At 44.9% G+C, this 23,040-nt stretch overlaps 1 protein-coding gene across 1 annotated transcript; it reads left to right on the top strand.

Moving 5' to 3' along the window:
* Window positions 1–24: 24 nt before the first annotated feature.
* Window positions 25–22,588, top strand: LOC134144266 (D-beta-hydroxybutyrate dehydrogenase, mitochondrial-like). The gene is made up of 5 exons (XM_062583051.1): window positions 25–129; window positions 4,983–5,093; window positions 13,072–13,213; window positions 18,369–18,521; window positions 20,257–22,588. The coding sequence occupies exons 1-5, from the start codon at window positions 25–27 to the stop codon at window positions 20,736–20,738; spliced, it is 993 nt and encodes a 330-aa protein (XP_062439035.1). The 3' UTR covers window positions 20,739–22,588.
* Window positions 22,589–23,040: the final 452 nt, after the last annotated feature.

Raw genomic sequence — 23,040 nt, 5'->3', positions numbered from 1 at the left:
CGGCGGCGGCGATAGGCCGCGGCCATGCGCGGCGTCGCCTTGCTGCTGGCGCTCGGCGCCGTGCTGCTGGCGGGCGGCGGGCGGCGCCTGGCCCGCCGCCTCCTGCCGCGCCGCCGCCGCGCCCTGCCCGTGAGTACCGCGGCGAAGGGCCGGGGAGGGCGCGGGGGGCCGCGGCGCCGGACGCCTGCCCTCGCCCCCACCTCGCCGGGCGCCCGCCGCGGCGCGACCCGGCGGGCACGGACCTCCCCGCCGGTACCGGGGGCTCGGAGCCGGCCCCGCGACCGAGCTCGGTCCGCCCGGTGCCCCCTTGCCCGCGGGTTGCGGGCCGGACGCCCGCGGGCAGCGGCGGCAGCAGCGCCCGGCGGCACAAAATGGCGCCCGCCTCGCTTGGCCGCGGGCGGCGGCGGCGGTTGTGGTTTAACCGCGCGGCCGTTAAACGGCCAGGCGGGGGCGGCGGGGGCGTTTCAGCCCTCGCAGCTGCTTGGTGGAGCACCCGTGACAGGGACGCGCGTCCAGCGCGCGCCGGGCGGTGCTCCCGCATCGCGGCTGGGCGAGCGAAGGCTTGACGTGAACACCGCCGGGGACGGAGCGGAGCTGCGGAGGGACGCGCGGCGCTGGCCCGCGAAACGGCTCTCGGGAGTCTGGCAGCTCCTCTTGAAGGGGTTTGAGTAGGCTGCGTTGCTGTAATGCCGACCTCCCTGCTTCTGTGAAACCCGTGGGTTTTCTTCACAAAATTCACGAAATCTTGGGGATATGGGCTTAGTTCCCGTATTCTAAACTTGGAAATGAGTATAAGGGAGAAAAAAAAGAAAACCTTTATGAACTGAAAGGAATTGCATAACCAGTTTCCTTTTATAAGCCCTTTAAAAATGAAATGTTTGGGGTTCTTTCACAGGGTTGGAGCAAACTCAGTCCTTGCTTACGCTCCAGACAACCTTTCAGCAGGCTCTGGAAGGAATTTGCAGCTGAGCATGTTCTTGTTACAGGGCCTCCAGCTGAGTCCAGACCCCTCTGAAATGGCCAGATGGGTTTCATACTGTTTGCAGTCTCCTGCTTTGCTGCTCCCCCATCCTTCCTGCTCCTCCAGTGTTTCCCGCCTCTGTTGCACCTGGCTCTTCCCAAGGGCAGTCTGCCTTTGGTGTCACGGGAAGTGGCTGGAGGTAGGGCTGCCTGAAGAAGTGCAGCATTACTGCCTTCTCCAGAGATGCAGGGAGCAGTCATCTGTGGCTTCAGCCTCTTGAAAGAGAAGTGCAGTGTTTGGCTACTAGCCTTTGGTTTAGGAAACCTTTCAGCTGTGATAGCTCAGCTTTTCAGCAGTAATTTGGCACCTAGCTTCTTGTGCTTTAACTTTTCTTGGCTGTGTTTCCACACAGAGATACAGAAAAGTTGGTAATTCAGGTGATCCAAATTTTAAAAGGGAAACTTGTGTCTAGAGGATGCTCTATAGATGAGGAATTTTATAGGTAGGAAATTTGCTTCTCTTTAGTGTGTATTTTCAGTTCCTTTTCCTGGTATTGCAAACCTCAAGTTCCTGACTTGTGGAAATAAGGAACCAGCAAAGTGTACTATATAACTGCTTGCTCTTATTTTAAAATTGATCTGCTTGATAACAAGTAAATGATCTGGGAGGGTATCAAAGGAAACAGGATCTGTAAAACAAGTGACACAGAGTGGAAGAACATGGAATTTAGGCAAGCATGGTGGGTTCCTAAATTACCCAGACAGGCTGGCAAAGAGGCAATCAAAGTAACTGTGCTTAACTTAGCCTCTTTTGCAGCTGAAGTGTATGATTTTGATAGAGCATCTGCATGAGTAAAATAAATTCTACAGTTTAAGAAGGTAATCACATCCCATTAGGAAAATTAGTGACATTTATACATCTGAGCTGCTGGCAAATTAAAAATAATTGATCTCATTGGAGCTATTTGAACTATATGGAGCATGTATTGCTGTTCAAGTGCCACAGATCACACAGCAGTGACGCAGACTGTATTACCCTATGGAGGTATCATACCAACCCTTCAATCCAAGAACTTACTCTGCGGCGTCATCGGATCTCAGGTGCCCTGGCCACACTGCATATATGTACAGTTTCTCCTGTAGTATTTCCTGTTTGAGAGCACTATTTGACCAGTAATGAGTGAAGCACCTGCAACTCTCCCCCAAAAGTTGGTTAATATCACTGATACCTGATCCTCTCTGCTTGCGTAGGGAGCCTTTCGTGTCTGTCTTACTGCTGTGTTAAACTGCAAGCTGTAAGAGAGTGACCCTTAAAAAATTCTAGGAATAAAAGATGTGAGACCTCTTGGGCATTTTCAAAAGGTGAGGATGATCGGATTTCTCCGTGTTTACAGACTTTTAGGATAGGGTCTCTGCTAATGTGTATTCTGGAAATGGGATCACTCCCTGGTGTCATCCTAGGGTGTTCTCTCCCAACAAGCATCTCACAAAGATAAAGGCAGCTAGTGATCTGAGATATATTACATCCCTTGAGTTTTCTTTGCATGCATATTACTGCTGCTGGGACTTCAATCTATTGTTATGAAGTGTACCACTGCAGTCAAATCTTTTGTTACCAATAACTAGGATAACAGCAAGTAATCATGTGAATGTTTTCATACTGTAAATTGTTCCTCACTTTTCTGCCCATTATAGACACTTGAGAGGATTTTCCAAGCACCTCGTGTGTGTGTGTGTGTGTGTTCAATCAGAGACAGCAAACCAGCTGCTGAGATCTAAAATTAGGTGCACAGCTCAACCACTTGTAAATAGATCTTCCTTTATTTCTTGTATTTCTTGCAGCTGAGCTCTGTCCTTATCAGCCCAGCTGATGAGAGAGCTGACTATGGTGGTGCATCTTTTCCATTTGCCTGTATTGGTCTTTGGAAATAATCACAACTCATTATCTTCTGCTTGATTCCTATACTTCTTGGAAGTCAGGTGTCTTCAGGTTTCAGAACCAGAAGGTATAAGGGAGAGGAGCTGGAGAAAAAGTCAAATCCTTTCATCTCTAAAGGTTGCTGAACTGATGTAGGAGGACGTAACCTTGGCAAATTCAGTGATCTAGTTCATACTTGATCTCCATCTCTTGGAGTTGTGTTACTGTAAATTAGATTAGTATTGAGCAGTGTATATTTAATTCTCACTTATCTTAAACCCTTTAGTATCTGTAGCTACCTTTACAGTATTAGGATAATTAGCCTGTAGATGGGTGCTTCTTGTCTGAATGTGGAATCAGAATTCATATGGATGATCATATGTTAAATTCAGGATATACTTTCAGTCAGCTCAGTTTCAGTTTCAAATCTTGCATCTGCTGTGAAAACAGTAACTTCAATATGAGATGGAGAACAGAACAGGGTGTAGCTTATTACTGTCTGCTTAAATTCATCTTGTGTTTATGCAGTAACTGTTCTGATCACTATCACCCTGCAATTATTCCTTATTACCCTTTCACTACTGCCTATGTCAGCAAAACAAGAAATTAGAGCACTGGAAATTGCACTTGCTTGTCCAGCCAACTTTTCAGATAAAATGGGGCAATTCATGCACGCGTAGTATAAAATCTGAGTGTTTATATTCCAGACATTGTTAGTGCAGTAAAAGAGAGTATTAGTTGCAGATGTTTCCACAGAGACGGAAGTGACCTCACTTCCTTATTGCATTCTTGAAATCTTTATTGCTACCTTGTGTTATTGTCTGACAGATAATGGTTTCAGTTGGAGAGGTCTAGAGCCCTGCAGGTGGGTGTCTGCTAGCTGGGTTAAATGTTACAAATTTATTGCCTCACAGCTGCGGTGAACAGAGCAGGGGAGAGAGGGTCCCCAAGCAAAGAAAGAAGGTGAATGTGCAGTGGGTTGCAGTACAGGATTCTCTTCAGGATTTTGGAAGCTATTACAAGCCTGTTGTATCGTACCAGATGTGGTATCAAGTTGTTTCTCAATTTATCGGTCAGTCAGAAGAGAATAATGTAGGAGAGAACTGTAGGATTAGATACAATTTTTTTCCTGTTAGACTGCAGTATTTTCAGAAGCACTCTAATCTATAGTCGTGTTCTTGCATGCTCTATTGAATCACTAAAATACAGATTGGAAAGCACTGCGTAGAATGTGAGTAGATACAGAACAAATAATAAGAGAATCACTCTACAGCTAAAAGATCTGCTATGCAGTTCAGACAAACACCATACTGTCATTCTGTTGTTTTCTTTGCTACTCTTATGCATTGAAGCTGGTAGATCGCTGACTTTTGAAATGCTTCTGTTCAGTTTCTGGCCACTGATACTTGAAAGAGAGAGGTTCTGTTCCAGCTACTGTATCAAGGCAATGCAAATTGTTCCAAATCAGTGATTGGCTAAATTTTGGATTTCATAATAGTTGTGAGCTGCTTGCATTTTTACACTGGCATCTTCTCATCTTGTTTACGTTGGTGGAATTGGCAGTAGCTCCCCTGAAATTGTAGTGAAGTTAGCATGCAGACAGGTACATGCCGATTGCAACTTGTACCTGGAATTGTCATTTATGCCTGTAATGCTATCATAAATGTGGCAAGGAGCTGAGCTAGAGAAGATTGTGACCTGGCTTCATTGCATTTAGGAGGAGATTATGACCTGACTTGATTGCATTTAAGATTTTGCTGTATATGGAATGATGCTTGTCCAAAATTATGCATCAGGTCTGAGCTTGCTGTCTCTGCTTTCTCTAGACATCCATCTGTATAGGATAATTCCTGTTTTTAGTAGGTGCCTTTCACTGCAGATTTTACAGGGAACCTGGATTAAACAGCTATCCTTCAGATAGCTCAGGTTAGGTGAGCTCAGCTTTAGGGAGAGCTTGGATATCAGCCGTATCTCCCCTTAGTCACGAATGGTACTTTCTAAATGCTATCTGGCCCTGATTACAGGACTACAAGTTGCTCTGATGCATGCTGGTGCCTGCAACATTGCAGTATCTGATAATATATTTCTGTCTTTCTTCACACAGGCTGCAGGGAAGGCAGTGCTAATAACAGGCTGTGACAAAGGTTTTGGACATGCCTTAGCAAAACAACTTCATGCAAAGGGATTCACTGTTTTTGCTGGATGCTTGCTAGCGGTAAGTAGTAATATTGATCAAAATTCTTCTGTGATTGGAGAAAAGTGCTTCTCAACTAATAACCGCTTCATCTGCAGCTTCCCTCTCCCACAGTCTGTGGGAGGTGCAGTGGGTGGGTATCTTTCATTCTTTTCTTTAACACTGGTTCCAGAGCTGTACGTAGTATTAGTGTCAGACTAACTGGCATCTCATTTCTCAGGTCTTTTTTCTTTTCCTTCAATGCAGGTGCTGCTTTTGGAATTCTACAGGGATTGGGCACCCATCTGCTAAATTTAATTTAAAATATCTTAAGCTTGTGTTTCGATATGCCAGTTCTTCCAAAACTCTGGGATATAGATTATCTGCATTCTGCTCTGACTTTTAAAATACCTGAGGGAGCAGCACAAACACAGGAGAGCTGAGAAATAAGTGACATATTTCCTTAAGCCAAAATAAAGAGAAAATAAATGAAGATTAATAAGTGAATTCAGTTGGCAGCATAATAGTCATGGCTTTTAGTGCCCCCAAATGAACAAATGAAAAGAAAAAAATATATTTTGAATATTTTTGCTTTACCTTTTCTACCTAAATGGACTAGAAGCTATTTCTAGCACAGATACTCAGAGAGCAGTGACCACGGATTTTGGTGTACTGTGGCAGAACCATGAAGGTGCATGAAAGGTAATATTCCTTGCCTGCCTGATCACAGTAGAGGTTACATTCTTCCACCATACCAACAGGGGAAACTATTATCAGCTGACGTATTGTGTAACTTGAGAGCAAAAGAGTACTGTTGGAAAGTTGCCACTCTTTGGAAATTTCCATATGGACTCTCTATAAATCCTTCTGTAATCACATCATACACTACATTGGGATGTCTGTATCTGTTGTGATAGCAAGTCAAACACTAACCTTGCAGAGCAGCAGGTGTAAGGGATGGAAAGAAAAGTGGATGGAATGATTTTGAGAGCACTCTTTCAGAAGGCAGCACATTAGTGCTGAGCAGAGAGGGCCAAACTCAGTTTAAAGCCATATAAAGAAATTAAGCGTACCCTAAATGAGCCTCATATGCTCATTTTAACAAAGAAACAGATTACCTCTTCATCACAGGATTACCTGTCCCAGAATGCCATGGCAGCCCTCAGTATCCACCCATCTGGTCTGGTGGCATCTTAATTCAGAGCCAACAATTTTGTGATCTCTATTTAAATTATATGCTGAAGTGGAAAATGCATCAGCAGTCATAGTTGATTCACAGGTAGCTTTCAGGAGATTGACTAACCACTTTATCCTGAAGTGGTAGAGAGTGGGAGGATATGACTGTTCTTGTTCTGTGCTGTGCTACCTGGCAGATATCAAATATGCTTCTCTCTGTACTGTTCCCCATCTGTATTACTCCCCATCTGTATTACCTTTTATAACTTCCTGTGAGCTTGCTTTTGATTTTGTGAACAGGAGACCTGGACTTAGTGTCCCAGGATTTTGCTTGGGAGCCTGGTTTCCTCTGAGGTTGCTGATGTTGTTGTTTGATGGGTTTTTTTTTAATTGCTGTTGGGTGCATATGAGGGACAAGACCTAGTGGTAAAGCAATGTAGAAGTGATACAGCAGAACGCTGTCCGTGGTTCTTGGGACGGCCAGTGTCCCCATGGAACAGCCTTAGATGGCTGAGGGAGATACTAGCAAGAAAATTTAAATTTTTATGAGGAGAAACTTACCAAAAGCCTGACGGTAGAATGCACTTCAGATAAATTTAGATAATTTATTTCAGATAAATTATTTCAGATTCCGAGCATCTATTGCAAGAAAAGGAAGCATATAGTAATTGCAGAAAAGACTAATGGACTCCAAAAGAAGCAGGAAGTAACAGTAAAGTCAGGGAGCTCTTATTGCAAATAATAAGTTATCAGCACCTGAGTGATTACTGCTGATAAAGGAAGTTAGGCACATGCTGTATAGCTAAAGATGCAGCATATAACTACTCATGGCAATTACAAGGAAACTTACCCTGTCATGAAAGAAGAATGAGCTGCTGTAGTTTCACTGCAGGGTTGGAGCAGGTATGAAGCTAGTTGTGGAGCAGATGCCAGGCTGTAAGTTCTCACATAGTTACTCTGTCATCACTTACTTACATGCTTTTATGCTGAGAACTGAAGGATCCCTGGAGTACTTTGTGGTCATGGAAAGCTCTTGCACTGAATGCAAACTGACACCTTGTCAAGTGCATCAGAAGCTTTTTAATGTCCATTAAATAAAAGTCATACAAATAACAAGAATACTGCATGCAGGCAGAGGCAGATCTAGAGAGGATCAAGTGCAAACAATATTTCATTTAGCAAGAAGTGAGCCCAAAGGGTAGTTTCTATTAATGTATTAGAATTAAAAGGAGGGAGGAAATGAATTACAAAGTGAAGAATATAAAGTGTAGAAAAACCTGAAATAGTCAATGTTTTATTTTCTTTAATCTTACTGAAAAAAAAAAGAATAAACTGTGTTTAGATGTTTAATGCTAACTGGTTTTATAGGGAGGTAGTTTTTTATGCTCTACAGGATGGAAAAGAAAAGAGGATATTTACATAAATAGACGTGTTCAAGCCAGCAAACCTGATTAAATGTGCTGGAGAGCATTTAAAGAGTGAGCTGAAGTGATCTCTGCACTACAGGTAATATCTTCAGGAATGTATGGAAGCCAGGGGTTTCCCAGAAGACTGGAAGACAGCAGATGCTATATCTCCCTTTCAAAGGGAGACAGACCTCTAGAATTACCAGTGAGGCTACTCACCTTCAGTTCTTTGGATGAGGTTGCAACACATTAAACAGTAATTATACATATCTAGATCAGAGTGTGATAGAAACTGCCTCTATAGGTTTACTAGGAACAGACTGTGCCATATCAGTCTAATTTCATGCTGTGATAAGCTAAGTGGCAGAGGGATTAAAGGGGAAGGAGTAAATGTGTATCTTGAATAAGGGTTTTGACACAGTAGCTCATGATATTCTTATGAGCAAACTTAGTGTAATGCCTAAGTGTATCTGTCACCAATAGGTGCTTGAAAAGTTGTGCTTCTGCTTGGAGGATATTTGAAGGGGAAGCCTGGAAGGCTCAGCTCTGTCCCTGGCAGTCTGGTACTCTTCAGTGAACTAGATTGAAGTGGTCCCCAATCTGGTCTGAAATTACTGACACTGTTCCTTTTGGGCCTCCTCAGGAGCCATTACCAAGGGCTTTTTGAGGCAGCATGGAACTACTGTCTTATTGCTGCCCTAAAAAGTAGTCAAACTTCCCTGGAAGTGCCCCTGGAATGGAAAATTTACTTGCAAAAAAGATGGACATGGTGCCAAGCAGGGAGGATTGCAGGCCTTTTGTGGAATAGGTTAGGATTCAAAATGACGTTTACAGATCACATAAAGACTCAAATCAACTGGATGAAATCTAGTAATGACAAGTGTGGGGTGTTCTGCTTAGGAAATGTAAAATGGGAACAAGTGGTTAGACAGAAGCAAGACTGAAAGGAAAATGGAGCTGATAGGGGAATGCAAACTGAATGAGTCATTCAGATGCGGCAAAATAGAGCAGATCTTACCTTGGGAAGCAGGCACAGGAAAGTTATTTCCAAGTCTCTATGCAACACTGGTAAGACCTCAGCTAGGACACTGTGTCTAGTTCTGGACACTATGCTTTAGGAAAGATATATGTAAATTCTAAGATGAATGATAAGAGGTTTAGAAAATAAGACCTGTGAGGAAACACTGAAAGAAAATGAGATTATTTAAACTGAAAAGGAGAAGACAGAGTAAAGAGAGGAGAAAGTTCTTATCAAAAGGATAGTTAATCATTCACTCTGTTAACAACAGGAAGGGCGTGCAGAAACCAGATTAATATGCAGCAGAAAATCTATAGATTGGGTTTCAGTGAGTACCCTAATGACTAGACTGCACAATCTTGTTTTCTTTTGCAGTCTTTATGGCCCTGCTGTTCTGAAGTGTTTGCTGCCTAGCAGTGCGACTCCTCAGCAGAGGCTGAGTGTGACTGCCCCTGCGAGAGCACTCCCTCTGGCTGAGGATGGTGTGATAATTTAAGGCTGGGAGCCTGTAATAATGGGCTCTGTCTCTTCTCTCAAATGAGAGCACCACCTTTAAATGTACTGTGCCTGATCTTGATCTGTGTGAGCCCATGAGACTGAGCTCTTCAGAAATCTTGGGTGGGGAAACCTCGTTTTCAGGAGTGGATGTGGGTGTAGGTATGAAGTGCTGGGCCAGCTCCAGATGTGCCAAGGCACAACCAAAAGGGAAAGTCTGAGCACAATGACAAGGTGCCTGTGGGGGTTGCATTTAGGATAAGCAGCTGCTTAGTGAGGTTTTTCAGCATTATATTTATGGCTTCTTGGTTCTCACTGAAATCTCACTGCAGATACCCAAATTCTTGCTGAGATCTATTGCTGAATCTCACAAGCTTCCCTGGATAAAAGCCACAGCTCAGGCCATTACAAGTCTGTGTGGTCTGCCTGTCCCTTAGCACAAGCTGCATCAGGATCCCCAGAATCAGCACAGGATAAAATGAGTGAAGGGAAAGGAAGGCAGCAGAAAGCTTGAGTGATACTTCTCAGCTAGGTGGAGAGGGCTTGTTTGCTGCTTGCCTCCAAACCAATAAGAAGGCCCTGCTAGTCAATAGAGGCTGGATTTGACCAGCCAGAGCCTGTTACAGGGCTGCAAGGGCAGGAGAACAGAGAGAAGTGAGGTAACTGGGCAGGAGATAGTGAAGTTCTACTAAAGGTACCTTTGGAGAGACTTGCTGCATGGCTGGTGACCCATGGAATGTTGTTTGGGACTCACCAGCAGAAGCAATGGATCCCCAGCATGTTTCCCTTCTGCATGTGGATGGGCGATGGAATGCAAACACCAAGCCTGGCTCAGGTCTGTGAACATGTTGGGCTGGGAACTGTGCAGCCTCCCAGCCTGTAGCCCCCTGAGGGGGACATAATGCTGCAGACTTGGCTCCCTGGGGCAGCTGTGCCAGAAGCTCTCTGTGCCAGAAGCATCCCCAAGCTGTCTTCTCATGAGATGTTCCTCTTCCAATGAGATGGCAGAGACCTAGGGCCACAAGCCAGCTGTGCCCTCAGACCGTACGCATCTGTGAAGTGAGCAGGCAGCAATCCAGTGGGGAGCTAAGCCGTTCGCATGCTCTGCTGTAGTTAGGGTCGCGGAAAGGTTGTGCCTAAGGAGAAATGAAGGTCTGAGTGCTACCATGCTGAATCAAAGCATAAAGAATTGGAAAAGTCCTAACAGATGATTCTCTTTCTCAGGGTTGGCAAGAGTCTACCTTTGGGATCTAATAGTTGGATTAGTCTCAACACAGACCTCAGGTGCAAACTGCCCTTTTGTGAAAAGGGTGTGCTGTGCTCTATCCCCCAATTGATGCTAGGGGCCGTATGCCATAGCCCAGCTTGACTCCAGGAGAGTTTTAATGATAGTGTAACTAGGGTGGCCCTGAATGCCAACCTCCCGTTACTTTCTGCAGGGCTGGCTCTTTCTTATGCTAACCCTGTCCTGAGTTTTCACTCAGATTTGTCTAGTCCTTGCAGTCCTGTCACTTGTATAGTAGTGCAACGTTGCAGACAGAAAACCGGAAACAGAGCAGGCCCAAAATCTTGCTACCTTATTCTAGTGGCAGCTTATATGGGATTACTTGTAAGGGTAGAGGAACTAGCCTGTGTGTGAGGAAGAAATGTAATAATAGAGTCTGGTCACAGTCTTGTGTCCTGCTGTTCTTAGGTAAACTGCTCCAGGTACTTTTCTAGCCAGTGAAACTACCATTGAAAAAAAAACAAGGAGGAAGTACCACATGGATATCTGAACTGTGAATGTGCTTATAGCCTCTGAAGCCCCCAGAAAATAAAAAGTTGTTGACTTCTTTCTTTCTGTGAAATATATGGCCACTTCATCTGTTATGAAACAAATTCTTAACTCTTAGGTCCAGAAAAACCTCCTAAGAAGTGGCTGAGGTGGTGGTTCCTGTGACTCTGAAAAATGTTTCTAGTTAATATTTTGTGTTGAAGTTTGTCTCCCAAAATCAATGTGTTTTGTCAACAGTCATTCATATCTGAGAAAGTAACTTTGCAAATTGGGTTGCATTGGTCAAAGGGGAAACTTTGCTTTGATATGAACAGTACTAACAGTTTATACTGGATTTTTAAGTTGCTGGTCTATGACTTTTATTTGCAAAAAATGGTTGAAGTGCTTGTTCTGAGGATTATGCAAGAGGAAATAACAAGTAAGGAAAGGTGGCTTCAGGGCTCTGAAATGAGAAGCAATATTTGAGTGCAGACAGTTTCTCCCCTTCCCAATATAGATGCAGTAAATCTCTCTTTACAAACCAGATTGCTCCACTTTATTCACTGTTAAGTAGCGGAAAGGTACTTTATGTAGCTCACAGCTAGGCTGCAAGAACATCTTCCAGAAATATATTGAGGGAGGCATCATATGGTCCTCACGCATTTTGTAAGGAATATAATATTTTGATGTTTACCTCATTCACTACTTCTAATGCTAATTTTAGAGATTTGCTTTGTGGCTAGATGAGAACTGTGGTGTGCATTAGCAAGCTTTAAATCTTTATTTTCTGTTTTTGTGATATTTGGAAGTAGTTCAGTTGTGAAATGATATGCAGCTGGGGGGCAGAAATTCATTCCTATTGTCATAACTCTGGATTAATTATATGTTGATATAACAGAATTATCCTATTTTGCTTAAGGTTGAGATAGGAATTTTGGCTCTCTTCCTTCATCACAAATCATTGTTTACTGGACTGATGATGGAGGGAGGAACTTGTTACCATATTCATTAGCTACATAATTGGAGATACACGTAGAAAAGCTAAGCAGTTTTTACATCAGCCTTGCTATGGAGGCAGCTGAGCAGATGATTGTGGGAGTGTTGCTTGCCTTGTTTGCCCTTGCTGTGTGGGAGGTAGCATCAAGTGTTAAAGGAAGAGTGGCAGCTAGGCATAGTGATTCACCAATTCATAGCTTCTTCCTCCCTAGTAAAACAGAGCCTATGATGCAGGGAGTAATTTGGTGAATTAAATCTTGAGCCTGTGACGGAGCTACATGGCTAATCTCTACTTTGTTCTTCACTATTCTAATTTAAATTAATGGCTGAAATTTTTTGATTTTATTTTTTCCCCAAAACTTAAACATTTGCATATCTTTCTTACAACATGAAATGTAGACAGTGAAGGACATGATAGAAAAGAGGAAAGAAAGGGGAGCCATCGTGTTGTTTCCTTTAGTGGGGAGGAAGGATGCCTCTTTGCTTTCTCAGCCAGAGGCTCTTCCCTTCATGCCGCTTGTCTGTCACTTTGTCCATGTGTGGTTGCTGTCCACTATGTGGACACTCATGTACATTGTGCAAACTATCATTTCGCAGGTTCAGCTCTAAATGTTTTCTGTTGTGTCCTGTAGCATCAGATGTATTCGCTGTCAGTTATGCCAAAGGTGTTCCTAATGTCTTTCTTTCAAAGCGATCTGACAATAGTATTTCATCAGAAACCAGGAAATGTTTTGGAATGAGGTGAGGAAAGTATTCAGCTTTTTGCTTTTAAGCCTAAAAGATCTGACTCTGATGCATGTAAAAATGTTTGCATTACATGCAGAGCATGGAAACTAGGGCAGTAGAGAGTACCTCAGGGCTGTCCCAGGCTGGCACAGTACCTGGCTCTGTTACAGCTGTGTAACCCTACACTTGGGGAGCAAGCTGGAGGAGTTCTGCTGCCATTTCAAAGCAGCAGGTCAGCAACAGAGATGTAGGAATTGTGCTGGAGGCAATAGGAAGCTAACCATCAGCTGCACCTGGTTAATATGGCTCATGTGCCTGTTTGCTGTTTGTATGCCTCCAAGTGCAATTTTAATAACCCCTATTTCTTATCCATCTGAATATGCTTGGCCTCAAGGTGCATTACTGCTGCTAATACCTCTTATGAGGACCTCTTTTGTTTTTGGTGAGCAGGATAAGAACGGAGATGGAGCCAGGGAGCTGAAGAACATGAAGTCAGATCGCATGATGGTGCTGCAGATCAATGTGTGCAGTGACCAGGAAGTGGATCAAGCTGTGGATTTTGTGAAGAGGAACTTGAAGGAGCCAGAGAAAGGTCTGTGGGAATCTCTGTCTCCCTCAGCCAGCTGGTTCTTTAGTGTGCTCACAGAGACCTTCCTCTGGAGCAGTCCTTCCTCTGTCCAGGCTGTTCTTTCTCTGCACTGCCAGAACGTGATTACCAAGCCTAGGAGGCCTGGGACAGTGTGTGACTGGCTATCTGGCAGTGCAGGATTCAGGTCAGTAGGGAGAACTGGTTTACCATTGACATGCCAGCCATGTGGGAAGAAACCAGGACTTGATAGAGCTTAAGGCTCTAACCCTACCTCCTGGAGAAAAAAAAAAAAAAAGGTGGCAACAAGCTCACAGAAGCATGAGGCAGCAGCCAGGATGGGCTCAGCCTAGACCACCTTAAAACACATGCCACCTTACCTTAGAGGTAAGCCCAGTCCAAGGGCCCTAGAAACATGTAAAAGATGACAGGAGTCCCTTCTGCCTGCTTTCCTCCTTTTTGGCAATGTGTAAGGGGGCTGGGACCACAGCAAAGTAGTGTTCTAGCGCCAGTCTGTGAAAGCACATGCAGCCCCAAGTGCTGCTCATGCTGTGTATCCCATGTCCACACCTCCACTGACTTCCACATGTGAAGGGGGCAGAGGTGCCTAGGAATGGGTGGCTGATCGTGTACCTGCTGCAGCATGGCTTGGCTCCTGTGTTGGGCTTCAGGTATCTCCTCCTGTGCGTGACCAAGCAGTGGCATGTGAGCTTACAGCCAGAGCCTGACATGCTTCCTTACCTCTTCCCAGGCACTGAGTTTGTAAGGTTCTTTGCCTTATGTGGCTTTCTCTGCAGCCTGTGTACAAGTAGCAGGCTGAACAGTGATTGCAGACCCTGGCTGAGAGTGGACTCAAACTTCACAGCTGTGGCTCTAGGACTTGCAGGTTGTGTGGCTGGAAGTGTGGTTGCCCCTCTTAAGGCAAGGGTGAAGCTGCCATAGGGCTGTCCTTGTTCACAGCAAGTGTAAAGTTAGTAACAGTAGCTCTAAGCTTCACGCAAAGTATGTGAGCATACCCTTCCTCCTAAAACAAGCATATGAAGTATAACCAAGGCTCTGTTTCCCACACATGCTCACTCTGCATGACTCTTCCTACACAGTCATCCAACCCTCATCACACATTTCACAGCTTCTCAAGCTTTTCCTAAAGAGCCCAGCAACAGCAGTAGCACAGAGCTCTTTCTACTGATTTTCAGGGGATCAGCTCTGTTGCTTCTATAGATGCAGCAGTGTTTGCAAAACCTTGTGCCTAGCAGGAATAGCATCCTAGCATCCTTGATCAACAAATTGGGTCTGTCCCTCCGGCTCTGAGAGCCTTCTCATTATTTGTTGCAGCATTGTGTGCAGCACAGCGAACACTTCTTTTCAGGAATGTGTGACTGATGTTTGGAGCTTGCCAATAAGCAGTGCCCAATAAACTGATGCAGGAAAGTACTTGGTATGCAGAGTGAAGTGCCTTGCACAGAAGTGCTTGTTGCACACCAAGTGTGGCTCCAGGGAAGCTAGTGCAGAATAGGTCTTCTGTTACACATTCGTACCTCTTTCTGCTTTGCATACACCCTTAAAGTCTAAACTCATTTTGAGGGAGTGCCACTGTTTGCTTTTGATCTTATCCAGTTCCCGCTGTATTGTTCACAGTAAAGAAATAATAACGATAAGGCTCTGCTCTACAAACACATCACGGTCCTGCAAACAGTCCAGTGACCAGGTAACTATCAGCACTTTGTACTGTATGTAACAGGACCTGATCGACTAGTAATGAAATCCCAAGAAGAATGAACCATTTTAAATCACTTTTTCATAAACGTTCCTAAATCTAACTTAATTACCTGAGAAATGGTTGTAGAAAAACTTGGAACCAAGAACTAGTCTACCGACTCAGTTGGGGACTCTTTGTGGTCTTTGGTAAATCCCTGCCAATCCCTGCTCTGCTTAGCTTCTTTTTACCGGTGAAATTACACCATTAGAGTATAGAGTATAGAAATTAGAGCCTGCTTTGAAGAAGTACTGGGGACCTAATTCAGGCTGAGATGCTTTGCCAGCTAGTAGAGCATGGATTTCAGAGTGATGTTGACCCCTTAAAGCCAGCAGTTTCAGTAAGTGCAGCAGTGACAAGTAGGGGATGTTGGATGGAAGCAGCATCATCCAACTGCAACATTTAGAAAACATAATAAAAATAAAAATGAAGGTAGGTGAACAAAATGTTTTCTTAACTTTTGCTGCAGGTCATCACTTAGCTGTTATCCTAAACAGTCTCTGGGGCCATAGTGGCCTGGCTGGAATCCAGAAACAATGGATCTAGAGGAGAATAGAGCTGCAGGCCAATGAACTGAGTTAGCGAAGCAGTATTCACCACTTTCAGAGACAGAAATGCAGGGAAACAGTGGGTCTGGGCTGATCACAATAAAGCTACCACCATGCCGGCTTTTTTCCAGCTATGTGAGAGGTGAACAGGAAAATCTATTTTGGGATAAATCAGGAAGGAGTGGGTAATTTACTGTTGTCACTGGGTAGAGCATGGCCTTTTCCAGACCATTATACGCTGCTTGTCATCAGCATTCAGGGGAAAATGAACTCTTCTGGGAATGGGGCAGGGGAAGGTTACTAGGGCCATCATGAGAATGGACAGTCAGTCTAGCAAGGGCACATGGCTGTTTTTTAAATGCATCAGGAGGGTAAATTCCATCAGTATTTATTTGGCCATTGTGGAAAGCTGCAATTTGCCTAGAGGACCATGTTCAGTACATTATATAGTTGTTATTTGATCACAAATAAATTTAGGCCAGAAGTTATTAAAAGGTTTCCAGACGTCAGAGCAGGGAGGCTGTGGAGCAGAGGCAGGGCAAACAGCCCCCAAAGTTCGAGAGAGAGCTTGATTCGTTTATCAACAGAACGACATGACGTGGGTACTTGTGATAGCAATGTCAGAACTCCCCGAAGACTCCGTCCCAGTCCTGTGTTTGTATGTTTTCAGTGGTAAGAAAAAGGGTCACAGAGTAGAAAGGGGCCTGATTCTGACTGAATATTTGCACAGTAAGAACAGAGGTGTAGGAGTGGCTGATACACCAGAAGGCTGTGCTGCCATTGAGAGAGATTTGGACGGATTGGAGAGTTGGGCAGAGAGGAACCTCATGAATTTCAACAAAGGCAAGTGCAGGGTCCTGCACCTAGGGAAAGAATAACCCCATGTACCAGTACAGGTTAGTGGTTGACCTGCTGGAAAGCAGCTCTGCAGAGAAGGACCTGAAAGTCCTCGTGGACAAGTTAACCACGAGCCAGCAGTGTGCCTCTGTGGACAAGAAGGCCAATGGTATCCTGGGGTGCATTAGGAAGAGTCTCGCCAGCAGGTCAAGGAAGGTGATCTTCCTCCTCTCCTCAGTCCTGGTGAGGCCACATCTCAAGTATTGCCTCCAGTTCTGGGCTCCCCAGTACAAGAGAGACAAGGAGCTACTGGAGAGAGTCCAGCGTAGGGCTATAAAGATGATTACAGGACTGGAGCATCTCTCTTATGAGGAAAGGCTATGAGAACTGGGCCTGTTTAACCTGGGGAAGAGAAGAGAGGGGATTTTTTTTATCAGTGTATACAAATATCTTAAGGGAGGATGCCAGGAGGATGAGGCCGGATTCTTTTCAGTGGTGCCCACTGACAGGACAAGAGGCAATGAGCAAAAACTGAAACACATGCAGTTTCATCTGAATATGAGGAAAAACTTATTTCCTGTGAGAGTGACAGAGCACTGGAACAGGTTGCCTGGAGGGGTTGTGGAGTCTCCTTCTTTGGAGATGCTCAAAACCTGCTTGGACACAATCCTGTGCAACATGCTCTAGGTAACCCTGCTTGAGCAGGGGGGTTGGGCTAGATGATCTCCAGAGGTCCCTTCCAACCTTAACCATTCTAGGTATGGTTGGACATCTAATGAGGAGCAGCTCTGATAACTTGTTCTGATTCTTCTATTGTTTGGTCCTACTGCTGTTTGTGGCTGTGTAGTCCTTTGCTTCAACAAATTCACGAAGTATGGAGTCAGTCCTGCAAGTGTTTGCTGCTGGGACTCATGCAGTAATCATTTTTAATGGTCAAATCCTTAGTGGCCTGCTGAGTTCTAGACATATAAAAGATTCATTGCAGAAGCTCTTGCCAAGTACAGCCAATTTAATCTTGACAGGACTGCATGCACAGTAGAGGTTCATTTTTAAATTCTAATTGTTTTAAAGGTTGGTATGTTTTCCATATTCTTCTACAGTTAGGCCTGAGAGAAGTCAATTGTCTGGGCTAAACCAGGAGCTGCTGAGGTAACCAGTTCCCTTACTTTGTGCAATGAAATCAAGATGTGACTTAACTTACTACTTCAGAAGTATTTTCAAAGTTATTTTCCAAGTTAGACTTTCAGGTTGAAAGCCTTTCCAAAAAATGCTATTATCTTTTTCTATTTTTAACAAAGATAGCTTGCCTCAGCTTGATGGGCATCCCAAGAGTGCCTTTCTTCTATCTCTGCTGTTTGTTAAAAGGATTGATAGGCATAGTCTGTGGCATGGTTGGCCTTGAGCTGGAGCTGTTGGTAAGGTTAGTCCCAGGGTGTGCAGGCACCCTGTTACTGTTCCTTTGGCTCTGCAAATCCCTGTGGGGCTATTTGGGGAGTGAATGATGAGGCATGCAATGGCTTCATTGGACTGTGAACCTACAGATCAGTATCATGTGCGCTCCAGAGTCATGATATGGACTTAAATTCAAAATATTTTTAAGCTGTTTTCCTTCTATTTTATGAAATTGAGAGAAAATCCAGCCACCTCTGAACTGTAAGAGCCATGATAGTCGCCGAGTGAAGATAAACCCAGGACCTGCAGGAGGCATAGGGTAGGGTCAGCCATATCCAACCATACAAAACACAGACATAGCATCAGCCAGAGGGCCAGAGGCATTCATGGAGGCAGTGCTGATGGGGGTCATGCTTTACTACCATTGGAGCACCAAATGAGCCCTGATGGCTTCATTTCTCGTGTCCCAGAGCCCATTTCCTCCCCTTTCTGACTTTGTCTTCTACTGTTTTCTACAAAAGTACCCAGATCTTTGTCAAGGAGTTGGGTTACTCAGAGCATCTAGGAAAGCTGCTTCTCTCTGACACTTCTTCCTTGTTTCACTCTTTAACCATGTGTTTGTTGGCAGGACTCTGGGGCCTGGTGAACAATGCTGGCGTCTCAACCTTTGGAGAGGTGGAATTCACAAGTTTAGACAAGTACAAGGAAGTGACAGAGATCAACCTGTGGGGCACCGTGAGAGTGACAAAGGCTTTCTTGCCCCTTATTCGCAGAGCTAAAGGTACATGCTGGGCAATGTGGCAAGAGCCAGAGAGCTTTTGCAGTGCAACAAAGACAGGTGTTTAAAAATGATGGATCAGATTCTACTTTGGGGAATGTCTGTGCAGCCCAGTGGGGGAGGGTTTGGTATCTGAGGCATACAAGCAAAGCAGACAGCAAGGTTTGACATGCTGTGTAAGGATTTGGTGGAGCTATTGGTCACACTGCAGGGCAGTCTAGGCACCTACAAAGCAGGTGCTGTCTTGAACATCCCAGAGTTTCAGAAATGTTTGTGCCGTGCTGGCATGGCACATGTCCCACAGGACCTGTGGGACACCTAGAGCTTTAGGAGCAGTAATTGGAGGCCAGGCCTATGATACTTTTTGCCTCCAAAGTGGTACCAGGTACTTAAATTTGGACAACCGCCCTCATGTTACTCATTTTGCAGTTAATTGCCACACTGTAGTGGTGGAGTAAATGAGAGTCAGCAGCAACAGAGCCATTTAAACTGTCTTAGTATTATCAAGTCATTGTTTTATTTAAAAAAAAAAAAGGACATGTACGAGGAGAACTCTGAAGGGCTTCTTTATTTAGCATGTGTAGGAGTATGCTGGCACAGCTGTGAGCTCTGTGAGGACAGAAAGAGGTTACACTGAGAGGATTTCTCAGATACTATTTCCAGAAAGTAAGTACCTGTTAAATAAGCCCTATGAGTAAGTTGCACAAAAGTCAACTTACCCCTCAAGTCAATATGTGGTTCTTGGAGGCCCTCTGAGCTGCACTTAGGAAGTCTGGGATGAGAGAGCAGAGCCGCCCACTTGTTTCTCAGCTAAAATTTCAAGCACTAGAAGAGCGGTGCTCCATGGCTGTGAAAATCCTCTCTGCAAAAATAGCTGATGAGATTTTAAGGACCTGTTTGTAAATGCAGTTGAAACCCTAATTGCAGGTATCTTTGTCTTGGGGAAGGACCTAGTGTCCACAGAAGAGTGACCACTGCTGTCACTGCCCCTGGACAAGGCATGATCTGTCATGAACTGCCAGAGCTCTGCAGTTGGGCTGACGTGGGCTGCTGGCAGAAGTCAGGATACTTTGCTTTTTGCTGTCCCATAGACAACAGCATGTTAAATCGTCTCCTTTTGTCTCAGCCACATAACTCTGTAGGCACTCCTGGGGAGCCAGGTAGGTGAACAAACTGCACTGCTGATGCTGCAGGTTCAGGGAAACCTCTGCTGGCTCTCCACCATCCAACTTGGGTCAAGAAGCAGTGTAGCTATGTTAGGCAGAGTGGGTGCAGCAGAGCTGTTGTGCTTACAGAAGCAGTCAGGAAGCATGTACGGCCTCACACTGTGTCATGCAGTTTCCAGCCTGTAACCTTTCCCCAATGGGATGGAGGAGTGGGGCACACTGAGATAAGAGCACATAGCTCATGGCCTCAGAAGATCTAGGTACTGCCCTACCTGGAAGATAGGAAGATGGGAATGTCTTGTACACTTCATAAATTCTTTTTGACACAGAGGCAGGAATGTGTGCCATCCATGTAGGAGGTGAGAGCAGGAGCTAGGTTTGCTTGAATTAGGACATAGGGGCTCCTTCAGAGGGAATTTGATCACACTTCAGAAATTTCAGATTTTATAAATCACCATCATCCAACAAAACAGCTTTTATTGGGGTATTTTGGCTGTCTCCACTGTAGCCAGTCCTGGGCTCCTAGCTGAAAACAGCCAGCTGATCTTCTCTCCCTGTTCTTCCCACTCTAGGCCGTGTGGTGAATGTTACGAGCATGTTAGGGCGGATGGCGAGTCCGTCTCGCTCCTGCTATTGCATTTCCAAGTTCGGGGTAGAGGCCTTCTCCGACTGCCTCCGGCAGGAGATGTACCGCTGGGGTGTCAGAGTCATCCTTATTGAGCCCAGTAACTTTGTGGCAGCAACAGGAATCCTGACTGCAGACAGCATCGACGTGGAGGCTGATGTGCTGTGGAATGGGGCCAGTGACACTGTGCGGGAGGACTATGGGAGGGCATATTTCACTCGCCACGTGGCCCTGATGAAGTCCTTCGTTAACAGTGGCCTGAAGGACATGTCTTTGGTCTTGAATGACATCACGGATGCACTCACTTCCACACACCCGAACAACCGTTACAATCCCATGGAAACCTATTGGTGGGTAAGGCTGCAAGCCATGACGCACCTGCCCACTGCCATTGCTGACTGGCTTTACATTCCCGGTGCCACGCTGTAAATGGGCGTCCTTCAAGCATCCTTCCAGTGCTCATATGCATGGTTTTGAGCGGACTTAATCAGGGCTATTCTGCACCCAGTGCTGATGCATCTCCCCTGCAGGTGCATGTGTTTTCACTTTGGCTTCAAGTTTTGTATTGTGGGAGACATAAAACCATAGCATTTCTGGCTCTTCTTAATTCTTACCCCTTTCTCCCTGCTGCTCTGATTAAGGTTCAAAGATGTTTGAATTGTGGAGGAAGCAGGGGAAGGTTAACATAATGGGTCAAATATGTAGCTGGTGTAATTAGGCCAGCAGAGTTTTTTCCCAGTGATAAATTTGACTCATTAGTGGGCTCTTGCTTTTCCTTACAAGGACAGGCTCGTGATTGCAAACCAAAGCTGTTGCTAAGAGATGTGTCAAAGGGAGAAGGTAAAATGGGAAACAAAAGCAGAGTTTTCCTTTTGATTGAAAATGGGTCAGTCATAGCCTTCGTTTGTTTTCATGATACTGCTAGGAAGTTTGGCTGCTCTTTGACTGTCTGCTCTTTCTAAGAAAACAGCAACATTGCCTCTAAACAGCCTTATTACCTAGCTCTGATGGGGTTTAGGATCCCTACAAGGAAGGATTCTTCCCTCCCAGCTCTGTGACCAGAGGCAGCCAGTCAGTAACTGACTCTGATAGACCGGATAGACAGGAAGAGCAGATAGACTGGAAAAGCCCTTCTAATAGTGAGTCTGAACTTTCCCTCTGTCATTCCCTGTGGATGCTGGAGTTGCAGCTTCTCTCCATGCCCTGTGGATGAGCTTTGTAGGGCAGACTGGAATCTGATGCAGCAAATGGAGTTTTGACTCCTTTGATGCTATGTTAGCGACCCATTTCTGAACAATTCAGCAGTGGTACAGATGCTGTCCAGCAGCCCTACAGCTGCCTCCAAATTTGTGCCCACTGCTAGACACCTCCTTGTTGGTGAGGGAACTGCTTTTGCATTCCCAGACTATGGTTTTGGTTTCATCTGTTCTGTGTTTGAACAGTGACAGGCACTGCAGCCAATGTGGCATGACTATGTGCTCTGGGTGGATGCTTTAAGTGATTCCCTTTTCTTTTCTTAGTATCACACAGTAAAATTTCCATGCCACACATCATTGTCTCCTCACAGAGCTTCCTAGCAACTGTGATAAGTGATACGATCTGGTTTTGCACAGTATCCCCAAGGGTCTCCTGTTGGCCATAACCAGGATTTTTGGTCATTTTACCAAGTGCTGAAGCTGCCTGGCTTCACATCTTGTTTCCTTTTTCCAAGTGGTGATTGCTAGTGTAGTAGCAAACTGACTCCAGGCACTGCTGGCCAGGCCAGGAATCTACCCTCTTATTCTGGGACACGTGAATTCTAGGACCAGCTTCCCGTTCTACTGCTAAGCTGTGTTTAGATTTTGATCTACATGAGATTAAGTGACTTAAAAGAACTTACCATTTGTTCTTTTCTTGTCTCTGTTAGCTCTATCTTGGTATTATGTCTTAAAACTTCTTGTATGCCGCTGACTGTGATTGCTTGGCATCTGAATGCAGCTGTGAATGCTGTGATGCCTGGGGAGGAAAGCAGGCTTCCCGTGGAGATGCTGTGAAGATAGCACGTGTTACAAATAACTACTGGAAATGCTGGCTGTGCAGTTCTTTTTTTATTGCAGATCATCAACACATGGAGACTGTCTGGGATCCAGGACTCAGAATGATCCCAATCTCCCACTGAACTGCAGCTTGTTTGAACAATGTTGTAATCACTTCTGTCCCCTGCACCATAAAATGTGAGTAAAGTTAGGTAACACTGATCTGTGCAGAGAGAAAAATAAACTTGAGATTTGTCAAGCACATGTCCATGTTTCTGGTGCTCATTTCTACATTGTTTTTTTTCCTCCCTCTCAATATGACTTCAGAATTAATTTGGCTCAGTGATCAAGGAGTGTGGCAGTGGGCTCTGCATATGGTGGGATTGTGGGAGTGCAGTAGAAACGGCCTAGAGCAGAATGGATAGCATGACCCTGGCTCTGGAGGGGTAGCACAGCTACTGTCTGCCACATGCTCACAGATGCCAAGGCTTCGTGTGGGCCCTGAAGTGGGAGGTGGTTCATGTGTGGGCCAGCCAGTTTAATTCACTGTGCTTAGCACCAGTAATATCAGAGTGACCTGAGCTGTTTTGTGTTGGATATTTTGGGGCATTAATGAGTTCAAACAGTTTTGACTGAGAAAGGAGGAGATATAATTCCTGTTTTTAGGACAAGAATTGAGGAAGAGAGAGAGCAAGGGAGTTACTCAGGTGTTCATA

The sequence above is a fragment of the Rhea pennata genome, chromosome 9 (genome assembly GCF_028389875.1).
Source record: "Rhea pennata isolate bPtePen1 chromosome 9, bPtePen1.pri, whole genome shotgun sequence".
Taxonomy (NCBI): Eukaryota; Metazoa; Chordata; class Aves; order Rheiformes; family Rheidae; genus Rhea; species Rhea pennata.
Note: the sequence above shows the minus strand (reverse complement) of the source record. Positions and strands in the feature narration are given on the sequence as shown.

Excerpts from the sequence above, each read along its gene's own strand:
- LOC134144266 (XM_062583051.1), top strand. The coding sequence starts at position 25 with ATGCGCGGCGTCGCCTTGCTGCTGGCGCTCGGCGCCGTGCTGCTGGCG. Across the intron at positions 130-4,982 it reads GCCGCCGCCGCGCCCTGCCC|GCTGCAGGGAAGGCAGTGCT; the intron begins GTGAGTACCGCG and ends TTCTTCACACAG. Across the intron at positions 5,094-13,071 it reads TTGCTGGATGCTTGCTAGCG|GATAAGAACGGAGATGGAGC; the intron begins GTAAGTAGTAAT and ends TTTGGTGAGCAG.